This window comes from Pelobates fuscus, chromosome 9 (genome assembly GCF_036172605.1).
Source record: "Pelobates fuscus isolate aPelFus1 chromosome 9, aPelFus1.pri, whole genome shotgun sequence".
In the NCBI taxonomy this organism is placed as follows: domain Eukaryota; kingdom Metazoa; phylum Chordata; class Amphibia; order Anura; family Pelobatidae; genus Pelobates; species Pelobates fuscus.
In genome coordinates this window covers 10172681-10186994 of record NC_086325.1, presented here as the reverse complement: position 1 = coordinate 10186994, position 14314 = coordinate 10172681, and the positions used below count along the sequence as shown (strand labels likewise).

The following is a 14314-nucleotide window of genomic DNA, read 5'->3' as shown; positions in this document are numbered from 1 at the left end:
CCTGGCAGTCAGTATAGAGAGAGCCACCTCCATCTTAGCTCCCTGTCAATCATTGTTATTTGCTCCGCCCTTTACATCTGGCAGTCAGTATAGAGAGAGCCACCTCCATCTTAGCTCCCTGTCAATCATTGTTATAAGCTCCGCCCTTTACACCTGGCAGTCAGTATAGAGAGAGCCACCTCCATCTTAGCTCCCTGTCAATCATTGTTATAAGCTCCGCCCTTTACATCTGGCAGTCAGTATAGAGAGCAGACAGAGAAGAGGAGAAATGACACAATGTACCTATTTCTCCCTGTGTCTTGTCCGAACGGGACTGTTATGTAATATTATAAATTAATAGTATGAATTTAAGAGAACATGGAGCAAATATTAGGTGATTAACAGCGTTTTAGCGGTGTCATTTTCACCATCAGTTTCACCATTAAACATGTCACTGTCATTATTAATTTATAAATTATTTTACCAGGAAAGATACATTGAGATTTCTCTCGTTTTCAAGTATGTCCTGGGCCCACTCATTGCATTGATACATTATGGTACAATAAAATACAAAAACAATATTAATACACAATATTTACAAAATTTACCATAGAACAGGTAGGAAATATATAATCAACCATGACAGGTGCATTCTGTTTGGAGGTATGTAGAGAGGGATCTCTTAAAGGACTCTAGGCTTGGGGAAGATTTTAAATTGTGCGGGAGGTCGTTCCATAATTGCGGCGCTCTGTAGGAGAAGGAGGATTGGGTGGCCTTCTTTTCGTATTGAGGTAGACTAAATAAAGTTGAACCTTCAATTTTCTAAATACTTGCATTAGTCCCTTTAAAGTTGGTTCTGGATCAGAGGTTACAGGAGGTGGGAACAGCCGGGGAGAGCATTCTGCTCAGGTAGGGTGGGAGCTTCCCAGAAAAGCTCTTAAACACAAGGCTGGAAAGATGAAGGGTGCGTCTGGATTCCAGCGACAGCCAGTTTAGTTCTTTTAGCATGTCACAATGGTGGGTCCTGTAACTACTTTGTAGCACAAATCGGCAGAATGAGTTACAATTAAGTTTATTAATGTGGGTTTGCGGTGCAGGTGCATATACTACATCCCCATAATCAATGATTGGCATCCGCATTTGCTGTACAATCTTTTCCTTTACTATAGGTCTTAGGCAGGATTTGTTTCTGAACAGGGCACCTAGTTTTGGATAAAGTTTAAATGCTAATTTTTTTATGTGGAGGCCAAAAGATAGATTGGGGTCTAACAACATACCCAAGTATTTGAAAGAGTGGACTGCGGACAGTGTGCTATTTGAATTTGTTTTGATGGATAGGTGGGAATTGTGTAATTTGTGTAATTTAGGTACTGTTCCAAAGATCATTGTGACAGTTTTGTCAGTGCTTAGGAAGAGTTTGTTTATTGTGATCCACTTTTCTACCTCTGTAAACTGGTCTTGGTCACTTTGCTCCTACATGGGACTGTCTCTTTAACCCATTAAACATGTCACTGTCATTAGGTCACTTTGTTCCTACAAGGGGCTATCCCTTTAACATATTAAACATGTCACTGTCATTAGGTCACTGTGCTCCTACATGGGACTGTCCCTTTAACCCATTAAACATGTCACTGTCATTAGGTCACTTTGCTCCTACATGGGACTGTCCCTTTAACCCATTAAACATGTCACTGTCATTAGGTCACTTTGCTCCTACATGGGACTGTCCGTTTAACCCATTAAACATGTCGCTGTCATTAGGTCAATTTGTTCCTACATGGGACTGACCCTTTAACCCATTAAACATGTCACTGACATTAGGTCACTTTGTTCCTACATGGGACTGTTCCTTTAACCCATTTAAAGGGACACTATAGTCCCCAGAACAACTACAGCTTAATGTACAGTATACAGCTTAATGTATTAGTTCTGGTGAGTATAATAGCTCCCTTCATGCATTTTCAGAGAAAAGGCAGTGTTTACATTGCCCCTAGGGACACCTCCAAGTAGCCACTCCTCAGATGGTCACTGGAGGGGCTTCCTGGGTCAGTGCTGCACAGTGAGCAGCACTGCTGTTCAGCGTCCCCACGCTGAGCTAGTGTGGGGGGGGGGAGAGGGGGGGCAAGCATCCTAAATGGTGGGTTAAACACTACATGGTCAGTAATACATGTTTGTGTTCCTGACCCTATAGTGATCCTTTAACTTAGTAATTGTTATTGTCACAAGGTGAGGGTTTTTAAGCCTAAATCAGTCCTCACTTCTCTGTCAATATTATTGTGTCTGTCAATTACTTGTTGTCAAATATTCCCATTCTATAACCATAGAAAGTGTCGGCACCATATAAACAATGACAATATTAATAATAATAATTTATCATGTTACTGTAATTAGGTTATTTTGCCTTCACAATCATCATAGAAGAATACTAACATGGACTTAATATGAGTTATGAAGCCTTTTTTCACATATCATTTAAAATACACTTTTCACATGGAATCACACAGTCCAGAGCCCTCCCGTCCCTCTGCCATTTATTGCTAAGGTAACATAATAACTTTAGGACTAAATGTGTCCTACTCACTTTTTAGATTGCCCCACTCCTCTGTACACACCGGACTCCTTGACTGAGTTTGTCATTCTTCCAGAGGGAAGGATTTGGAACCTAGTGTGCGTGCCATACATGCACATTGGGTCGGACCGTGTTTGATAACCAACAGGTAGTCTCTATGGTCTGCCCTGCATTACTGCCTGTATGGAATCAGAGACTGACCATAGAGACTAACTGTTGGTTTCAAACACTGTCCTATTTGTTTTTATATTACTGAAGGATCCAGTCATATAGTAAAGTTAGGGATGAGTATTCCTCATTTTTTACATAGACTTCATTTAAAAATAATTCCTTTCAAAACTTGATGAATATTAATAGTTTTGAGATGACAGTTGTCCTTAATTTTTGATATATCCCTAAATTGGTATTCTTGTGTGGAACTGCCCTTTTTAAATATACTTAATTTGGAGCTCTATACGATATATTCTCATACACACACGCACACACACACTCTCACTCTCTTACTGGGTTTTTCTGCCTAGCTCCCACCCATGCCTTGCAATGTCATGTAATGCAAGGGTGATGTCATATCCCAGCTGCCGCATACTACAAGGCACATGAGGGAGCTGTGCAGAAATGCCCAGTAAGTACATAGCTCCCGCGCCACCCATTCTCCCACCCTCACCAGTATATTTGGGCAGAGTATGCCATGTGGGAGTACCTAGAGTGAAGGGAAGTGGTGGCCACCTGGTTGCCTTAGGTTCGCTGCCGCCTTGCTTGAGCCTGGTTGCCCATGATTTATTTTGCAGTCCTTGTAAGGCCCACCGGCCATAGGTTGCCGATCTGTGGCCTTTCATGTTGTAGGACTTTATTGTAGGACTTTATGGAAGGCACATATACCATACTACCTAACTGTCTTATTATACCCAAAGGTTCAGAAATCATCAAGCTCCGCTACTTCATTATCACTTTTATTGTCCTCTGTGTCTCTTATCTCCTGTTGTTCCGGAAAAAGAAAGGAAACCTTCCTCCAGGTCCTCGACCTCTACCGATAGTGGGAAATCTTCACCAAATTAACACCAAAGACCTGGTCAAGTCCATTGATGATGTGAGTCTACTCTCTATGAGCTTACCTTCGAAGGAGCTGGTGGCCTTTGTCTCAGAGGAAATGATATCATTATGATAGGGAGACTATATTGGGGCATTGCTATGGGTGATGACCTGAACTGAAGTCCCAATTGGGTCTGATTCTAGCTCTGTTTCATTGTTACCCTGAGTCTCCTGAAAATCTGCAAAAAGAAGAGCTATATATTTCTCAGCAGTACACATACACAAAGCCTTCAACTGTAGATTTTCCAGTAACCTCTTCTACAGATTAGCTCAGTTATGTACTTACAAATTATGCAATTATGTAATGATTTCACATACAAGCATTAAAGTTTTGAATACAAACAAATATAGAGTGGCCATACAATTTACCCTTGGGCTGAAGCCACTGGTCATCTTGCCATCTGCCAACACCTTTTGCCTGTTACGTGAAAATCCCTCCATTAAATGGGGTTCAGTATGTTCTTGGGTGACACTTTGGGGTGGAATTTAAAAACTAAAATAATATCAGAAAAATAACTGAATGGTTAGTGGGGAGAAGGACATTAGAAGAGGGCAGGTGTGGGTGGAGCAGCAATAGAGGTACAACAGAAGAGGTTCTCTGACTATAAATCAGTTATTTTTGGGGAAATTTTAAAGTAATTCATTAGATTTTAAGATTGATTTAATACGTGATTAAATTGTACATTCAATTCTGCTCTAACTTTTCTGTTTTCAAACTCTCTCTTTTCTCCATCAGCTGAGTAAGAAATTTGGCTCTGTCTTTACCATCTACCTCGGACCACGACCCAGCGTGGTGCTGTACGGGTACAAGGCAGTGAAAGAAGCCCTGGTGGATCAGGCAGATAGTTTTAGTGGCAGAGGACAATTCCCAGCAATTCATAGATTCACCCAAGGCAATGGTAAATCCTTATTTCTGCTGCCTACAGATTGGGAACCGAAAAACTGATTCAGGAATCAAATCAGACAAATCAAAGGGACACGAAAATGGGTCAATTAATGTTCCCGAGATTTGGCTCACAGATCAAGTGACATAAAGTAACCAATAAAGTGGAGGAGGAGCAGTAAAAACAGAATTAATATTTATATAGTATTTATTTATTGGTCCCTTCTCATTAGATCTGTGAATACAACCAACATTTAGTGACTGTCCTCGAACCACCAATCAATCACCTCTTTTGTTGGTGCCACAGGTGAAATCCAGAATCACGAACAATAACAAACATGTTCAGCTATTGTATCAGTTGGTTCGTGATTTGGGTAAATATTGGCTCAGAGTTTGGGAGTTGGAATGGTCACCTGATCAGCCCAAATTCAGCCAAAACAAATCTTCAAGTGCAGTCAAAATTGGATTCTCATTCTTACTATGTGCTTTTCTGTGCACCCTTCTCGTGTTCTCATGGCTTCACTCCCAGTTACATAAAATAAAACAAACAATACAATCTAAAGTACACCCGTTCTTGCTGCAAACAATATGAGAATTAGTGTATTATCTGTAAAGCAAATATACAATCCTCAACAAACAATCTCTGATATATTATAAAGCCAGTAATCTGAGATCCTCATAATGGTCCTTGGTGAATAAACTCTCACAGGATTAAAACAATCTTAGAACTGCCATACCCCAGCGCGTTTCAAGGCAGCGGCATGTGCAGTAAGATCAGATGGGCAACCAGGGGATTAGCGTCACCGTGACTCTACCCGATCACGTTATTACTGCATTATGTAAGGCTGAAATAAAAGGATATAAAATAATAGCGATGGGCCAAGGTTTCATAATATGTATGCAGGTAAACATGCATTGTATTATTCACTTTAAATAATTCATCCTTAAATGCACACTTGATTATAATTAATGGTGCAAGAGGTGTGACAATAAGTGTGTTTTTACTTTTACTTAATGCAACTCCTTTATTTAAATGGTAAAGGATAATGTATGATAACAATCAGCCAGTTACACCACAAATGTTTAGCAAACGTCCTTCACACAAACTGGACCGAAAGAGATATTATGTGCCCAGGGTAGAGTTACGGACCATGTGTACATTATAGCTAGAACATGTTACTTCCTAAAATAAGTTGAATGCAGCATTTGTATAGATGGTATAATAAGGGTATTGAATTCATTATTTACATTATTATTTTACCCATTTTTGTTGAGTTTTGTGGTTATTTTAACTACAGGTGTTTTGCACATTACTTGCACTCCCTGTTACATGTAGGTGCCCACTTCTCTGTTGATACTAAACTGTCAAGTTTTACAAAACATGTTTTTAGCGTGAGTAATGGCTCATTAAGGAGGAAAATGCTGTATTCAGCCATGCAATAATATTCACGCTTTTATCGAATAGATGGAAGACTGCCATGAATATAGACAAGGCTTAGCTATCAAATAGTTTCAGCTAGAATTCGGGAAAGGTAGGCTGATTCAACCGGAACCTGGGCAAGCCCATATAACATGTAATATTATATAATACTGTCATGTCACCAGGAATTGCCTTCTCCAATGGGGAGAAATGGAAAGTCCTTCGCCGATTTGCTCTTACAACTCTGCGGAATTTTGGGATGGGAAAGAGGAGCGTGGAGGAGCGAATACAAGAGGAGGCGCATTTTCTGCTGAAAGAATTGAGGAAAACAAAACGTAAATATCATCAATCACTGTTCACATTGAGCTGCTAAATCTATATATAGTACCACTCTATGGTTTCTAGACAGGTAGTACCACTCTATGGTCGCTAGATAGATGGTACCACACTGTGGTCTGATAGATAGATGGTACTACTCTATGGTCTATTAGATAGATGGTACCACTCTATGGTCTGCTAAATAGGTGGTAGCACTCTCTGGTCTGCTAGATGTATGGTAGTTCCCCATGTTCAGATAGATAGATAGACAGGTAGATAGATACGTATGCACCATGGATTTATGTATAAAAATCACTAATCATTCGTTTGGTATATAGAACCACTCTAAACTGCCCAACTAAAGAGACAGTATGAATCAAATAGATGATACCAGTGTATGGTTTATCAATTTGATGACACCACTCTGTACCTGGCTAAACAGAAGATCTAAATGTATGGCCTGCTAAATAAAGAGTACCACTTTACTAACTACCAACTAGATTGTGCCACACTATGTAAATAGAATGTGCGTGTCCATGGCCTCCAGCCTGTGGTTCTAACCTATGGTCTACTACATTTATGGATGTACTTGATGGTCTGCTAAGGTGAATGAACCCCAGGTCTTGACATGAACAAGTATAGATCAAATGGATAATTTTTTAAACTTAGTATGGCTTGTTATATATGTATAAATGTATATACAGCCTACCTTCATATTTATTTATTACTGGCATTTATAAAGGTGCATGCTATATAGGTAGAAGGAACCAGGGTGGGCGGGTAGAGCCGAGTAAAATTAAATGGCCTTCATGTTGCTGGGATGGATGGTTTGGGTCTTTTAAGGCTACAGTGTGCAAAATGAAATTCAATTCTTCAATCAGAGCCCTTTGAAACTTTACTTTGGAATAGGTTCATTGAGGAAAGTGAATGACCCCTGAAGGTTCTCCTGTCAGATATATAAAATGTGCTCTTCTTTTTCCACGAATAGAGATTCCATTTGACCCGACCTTTTTCCTGAGTCGAGCAGTCTCAAATGTGATTTGCTCCATTGTGTTTGGAAACCGGTTTGACTACGAAGATGAAGAATTCCTCACACTGCTGGGCCTCATCAATGACAACTTCCAACTTCTCAGCTCTGGCTGGGGAACGGTACGTGATAAATAACCTTCCACTCTATTCAGGATAACTATGAAAGGCTACCATTGATAACCAGGCTACAAATATATACTTAAAAAGAAATGCAACATCTGTTAAGACAAATAAAATGAGGAATAAAAAAAAAAATTCTTGAAAATAAATTCTCTGTAGCAGACAAATACATAATCAAAATCACAAATATACCTTGTCAACAGTGAAAATGATTAGCATGCCATACAAAACATCTTATAGAGATCTCTCCGTTCAAATCGTAAGGTTGTTACTATTCAATATTGCATAGTTACGAAGTTACGTAGTTAGTTATATAGTTACATAGTTACTTACGTAGTTACCTAGTTACATAGTTAGTTACGTAGTTACGTAGTTATGTAGTTACATAGTTCGTTACGTAGTTACCTAGTTATGTAGTTACATAATTAGTTACGTAGTTACATAGTTAGTTATGTAGTTACCTAGTTATGTAGTTATGTAGTTACATAGTCACATAGTTACATAGTTACATAGTTAGTTATGTAGTTATGTAGTTATGTAGTTATGTAGTTACATAGGTAGTTACGTAGTTATGTAGTTACATAGTTACATAGTTACATAGTTACATAGTTAGTTACGTAGTTACCTAGTTATGTAGTTACATAGTTACGTAGTTACATAGTTAGTTATGTAGTTACCTAGTTACGTAGTTACATAGTTACATAGTTAGTTACGTAGTTACCTAGTTATGTAGTTACATAATTAATTACGTAGTTACATAGTTAGTTACGAAGTTACATAGTTCTGTAGTTACATAATTAGTTACTTAGTTACATAGTTAGTTATGTAGTTACCTAGTTATGTAGTTATGTAGTTACATAGTCACATAGTTACATAGTTACATAGTTAGTTATGTAGTTATGTAGTTATGTAGTTACATAGTTACGTAGTAACATAGTTACATAGTTACATAGTTAGTTACGTAGTTACGTAGTTACGTAGTTACATAGTTAGTTACGTAGTTACATAGTTATGTAGTTACATAATTAGTTACGTATATTCCTCATAATGAACAGGTAAGCACATAGTGGTTTGTACTGACCCTGTATATCAGGCTTCCCCAAACTCCGGCCCTCCAGATGTTGCTGAACTGCAACTCCCATGATTCTAGGAATGAAATAGATAGGCTGAGAAGCATGGGAGTTGTAGTTCAGCAACATCTGCAGGGCCAGAGTTAGGGGGAGCCCGCTGTATATGTTTGGATAGTGCTATCATATCCTGTGAGGCGCCTTTATTGTAAAGAAAAAAATTCCAGTTTTTCTAGCCTCTTGTCATAACTAATGTTTGCCATCCCCCTTACTACTTTTGTAGCTTGCCTCTTCACCTTTTCTAGTTCTGCAATATCCTTCTTTAACCCCTTAGTGACCAGACTGTTTTTTTATTTTCTTACCGTTAAAGACCAGGGCTGTTTTTACATTTTTGCTGTGTTTGTGTTTAGCTGTAATTTTCCTCTTACTCATTTACTGTACCCACACATATTATATACAGTTTCTCAACATTAAATGGTCTTTCTAAAGATACCATTATTTACATCATATCATATAATTAACTATAAACAAATTGTAAAATATGATGAAACAATTTAAAAAAACACCTTTTCTAACTTTGACCCCCAAAATCTGTTACGCATCTACAACTGGCAAAAACCACCCATTCTAAATAGTTTCAATTTTTTTTCCTGAGTTTAGAAATATCCAGTGTTAACAGGTTCTTAGCTTTTTTGGAACGTTATAGTGCTATAAGTGCAAGTAGCACTTTGCTATTTCCAAACCATTTTCTTTCAAAATTAACACGATCTGTCAGGAATCCCTGAATAACCCTTCACATGTATTTCACATGTAGTTCTTTGGTTACTGCCAAAGAACACCCCAATATGTGTTCAGCAACATCTCCAGAGTACAGCAATACCACCCATATACACCCTTTGTGTCACTTTACCCCACTCCCTCTAACATGTAAACTCACTGAGCAGGGCCCTCAATCCCTCTGTTACTGTGTCACTAGACCCCACTCCCTCTAACATGTAAACTCACTGAGCAGGGCCTCAATCCCTCTGTTACTGTGTCACTATACCCCACTCCCTCTAACATGTAAACTCACTGAGCGGGGCCCTCAATCCCTCTGTTACTGTCACTAGACCCCACTCCCTCTAACATGTAAGCTCACTGAGCAGGCCCTCAATCCCTCTGTTACTGTCACTAGACCCCACTCCCTCTAACATGTAAGCTCACTGAGCAGGGCCTCAATCCCTCTGTTACTGTGTCACAATACCCCACTCCCTCTAACATGTAAACTCACTGAGCAGGCCCTCAATCCCTCTGTTACTGTGTCACTATACCCCACTCCCTCTAACATGTAAACTCACTGAGCGGGGCCCTCAATCCCTCTGTTACTGTCACTAGACCCCACTCCCTCTAACATGTAAGCTCACTGAGCAGGCCCTCAATCCCTCTGTTACTGTCACTAGACCCCACTCCCTCTAACATGTAAGCTCACTGAGCAGGCCCTCAATCCCTCTGTTACTGTGTCACAATACCCCACTCCCTCTAACATGTAAACTCACTGAGCAGGGCCTCAATCCCTCTGTTACTGTGTCACTATACCCCACTCCCTCTAACATGTAAACTCACTGAGCGGGGCCCTCAATCCCTCTGTTACTGTCACTAGACCCCACTCCCTCTAACATGTAAGCTCACTGAGCAGGCCCTCAATCCCTCTGTTACTGTCACTAGACCCCACTCCCTCTAACATGTAAGCTCACTGAGCAGGCCCTCAATCCCTCTGTTACTGTGTCACAATACCCCACTCCCTCTAACATGTAAACTCACTGAGCAGGGCCTCAATCCCTCTGTTACTGTGTCACTATACCCCACTCCCTCTAACATGTAAACTCACTGAGCGGGGCCCTCAATCCCTCTGTTACTGTCACTAGACCCCACTCCCTCTAACATGTAAGCTCACTGAGCAGGCCCTCAATCCCTCTGTTACTGTCACTAGACCCCACTCCCTCTAACATGTAAACTCACTGAGCAGGGCCTCAATCCCTCTGTTACTGTGTCACTATACCCCACTCCCTCTAACATGTAAACTCACTGAGCAGGCCCTCAATCCCTCTGTTACTGTCACTAGACCCCACTCCCTCTAACATGTAAGCTCACTGAGCAGGACCCTCAATCCCTCTGTTACTGTCACTATACCCCACTCCCTCGAACATGTAAACTCACTGAGCAGGCCCTCAATCCCTCTGTTACTGTGTCACTATACCCCACTCCCTCTAACATGTAAACTCACTGAGCAGGGCCCTCAATCCCTCTGTTACTGTGTCAATATAACCCACTCCCTCTAGCATGTAAGCTCACTGAGCAGGCCCTCAACCCCTCTGTTACTGTGTCACTATACCCCACTCCCTCTAACATGTAAACTCACTGAGCAGGGCCCTCAATCCCTCTGTTACTGTGTCAATATAACCCACTCCCTCTAGCATGTAAGCTCACTGAGCAGGCCCTCAATCCCTCTGTTACTGTGTCACTATACCCCACTCCCTCTAACATGTAAACTCACTGAGCAGGGCCCTCAATCCCTCTGTTACTGTGTCACTATACCCCACTCCCTCTTACATGTAAACTCACTGAGCAGGGCCCTCAATCCCTCTGTTACTGTGTCACTATACCCCACTCCCTCTAACATGTAAACTCACTGAGCAGGGCCCTCAATCCCTCTGTTACTGTGTCACTATACCCCACTCCCTCTAACATGTAAACTCACTGAGCAGGTCCTCAATCCCTCTGTTACTGTGTCACTATACCCCACTCCCTCTAACATGTAAACTCACTGAGCAGGGCCCTCAATCCCTCTGTTACTGTGTCACTATACCCCACTCTCTCTAACATGTAAACTCACTGAGCAGGCCCTCAATCCCTCTGTTACTGTGTCACTGTACCCCACTCCCTCTAACATGTAAACTCACTGAGCAGGTCCTCAATCCCTCTGTTACTGTGTCACTATACCCCACTCCCTCTAACATGTAAACTCACTGAGCAGGGCCCTCAATCCCTCTGTTACTGTGTCACTATACCCCACTCTCTCTAACATGTAAACTCACTGAGCAGGCCCTCAATCCCTCTGTTACTGTGTCACTATACCCCACTCTCTCTAACATGTAAACTCACTGAGCAGGGCCCTCAATCCCTCTGTTACTGTGTCACTATACCCCACTCTCTCTAACATGTAAACTCACCGAGCAGGGCCCTCAATCCCTCTGTTACTGTGTCACTATACCCCACTCCCTCTAACATGTAAACTCACTGAACAGGGCCTCAATCCCTCTGTTACTGTGTCACTATACCCCACTCCCTCTAACATGTAAACTCACTGAGCAGGTCCTCAATCCCTCTGTTACTGTGTCACTATACCCCACTCCCTCTAACATGTAAACTCACTGAGCAGGTCCTCAATCCCTCTGTTACTGTCACTATACCCCACTCCCTCTAACATGTAAACTCACTGAGCAGGGCCCTCAATCCCTCTGTTACTGTGTCACTATACCCCACTCCCTCTATCATGTAAACTCACTGAGCAGGGCCCTCAATCCCTCTGTTACTGTGTCACTATACCCCACTCCCTCTAACATGTAAGATCACTGAGCAGGGCTCTTAATCCATCTGTTACTGTCACTATACCCCACTCCTTCTAACATGTAAACTCACTGAGCAGGCCCTCAATCCCTCTGTTACTGTCACTATACCCCACTCCCTCTAACATGTAAACTCACTGAGCAGGCCCTCAATCCCTCTGTTACTGTGTCACTATACCCCACTCCCTCTAACATGTAAACTCACTGAGCAGGGCCTCAATCCCTCTGTTACTGTGTCACTATACCCCACTCCCTCTAACATGTAAACTCACTGAGCGGGGCCCTCAATCCCTCTGTTACTGTCACTAGACCCCACTCCCTCTAACATGTAAGCTCACTGAGCAGGCCCTCAATCCCTCTGTTACTGTCACTAGACCCCACTCCCTCTAACATGTAAACTCACTGAGCAGGGCCTCAATCCCTCTGTTACTGTGTCACTATACCCCACTCCCTCTAACATGTAAACTCACTGAGCAGGCCCTCAATCCCTCTGTTACTGTCACTAGACCCCACTCCCTCTAACATGTAAGCTCACTGAGCAGGACCCTCAATCCCTCTGTTACTGTCACTATACCCCACTCCCTCGAACATGTAAACTCACTGAGCAGGCCCTCAATCCCTCTGTTACTGTGTCACTATACCCCACTCCCTCTAACATGTAAACTCACTGAGCAGGGCCCTCAATCCCTCTGTTACTGTGTCAATATAACCCACTCCCTCTAGCATGTAAGCTCACTGAGCAGGCCCTCAACCCCTCTGTTACTGTGTCACTATACCCCACTCCCTCTAACATGTAAACTCACTGAGCAGGGCCCTCAATCCCTCTGTTACTGTGTCAATATAACCCACTCCCTCTAGCATGTAAGCTCACTGAGCAGGCCCTCAATCCCTCTGTTACTGTGTCACTATACCCCACTCCCTCTAACATGTAAACTCACTGAGCGGGGCCCTCAATCCCTCTGTTACTGTCACTAGACCCCACTCCCTCTAACATGTAAGCTCACTGAGCAGGCCCTCAATCCCTCTGTTACTGTCACTAGACCCCACTCCCTCTAACATGTAAGCTCACTGAGCAGGCCCTCAATCCCTCTGTTACTGTGTCACAATACCCCACTCCCTCTAACATGTAAACTCACTGAGCAGGGCCTCAATCCCTCTGTTACTGTGTCACTATACCCCACTCCCTCTAACATGTAAACTCACTGAGCGGGGCCCTCAATCCCTCTGTTACTGTCACTAGACCCCACTCCCTCTAACATGTAAGCTCACTGAGCAGGCCCTCAATCCCTCTGTTACTGTCACTAGACCCCACTCCCTCTAACATGTAAGCTCACTGAGCAGGCCCTCAATCCCTCTGTTACTGTGTCACAATACCCCACTCCCTCTAACATGTAAACTCACTGAGCAGGGCCTCAATCCCTCTGTTACTGTGTCACTATACCCCACTCCCTCTAACATGTAAACTCACTGAGCGGGGCCCTCAATCCCTCTGTTACTGTCACTAGACCCCACTCCCTCTAACATGTAAGCTCACTGAGCAGGCCCTCAATCCCTCTGTTACTGTCACTAGACCCCACTCCCTCTAACATGTAAACTCACTGAGCAGGGCCTCAATCCCTCTGTTACTGTGTCACTATACCCCACTCCCTCTAACATGTAAACTCACTGAGCAGGCCCTCAATCCCTCTGTTACTGTCACTAGACCCCACTCCCTCTAACATGTAAGCTCACTGAGCAGGACCCTCAATCCCTCTGTTACTGTCACTATACCCCACTCCCTCGAACATGTAAACTCACTGAGCAGGCCCTCAATCCCTCTGTTACTGTGTCACTATACCCCACTCCCTCTAACATGTAAACTCACTGAGCAGGGCCCTCAATCCCTCTGTTACTGTGTCAATATAACCCACTCCCTCTAGCATGTAAGCTCACTGAGCAGGCCCTCAACCCCTCTGTTACTGTGTCACTATACCCCACTCCCTCTAACATGTAAACTCACTGAGCAGGGCCCTCAATCCCTCTGTTACTGTGTCAATATAACCCACTCCCTCTAGCATGTAAGCTCACTGAGCAGGCCCTCAATCCCTCTGTTACTGTGTCACTATACCCCACTCCCTCTAACATGTAAACTCACTGAGCAGGGCCCTCAATCCCTCTGTTACTGTGTCACTATACCCCACTCCCTCTTACATGTAAACTCACTGAGCAGGGCCCTCAATCCCTCTGTTACTGTGT

General features: G+C 42.6%; 1 protein-coding gene across 1 annotated transcript in view; it reads left to right on the top strand.

The window, feature by feature from the left end:
• Positions 1 to 14314, top strand: part of LOC134573590 (uncharacterized) — a 78903-nt gene that overhangs the window by 28005 nt on the left and 36584 nt on the right. The window contains exons 12-15 of the mRNA XM_063433375.1: positions 3460 to 3635; positions 4374 to 4536; positions 6126 to 6275; positions 7247 to 7407. Of these exons, the coding sequence (XP_063289445.1) occupies positions 3460 to 3635; positions 4374 to 4536; positions 6126 to 6275; positions 7247 to 7407 (650 nt within the window). The remainder of the gene's footprint in view (positions 1 to 3459; positions 3636 to 4373; positions 4537 to 6125; positions 6276 to 7246; positions 7408 to 14314) is intronic.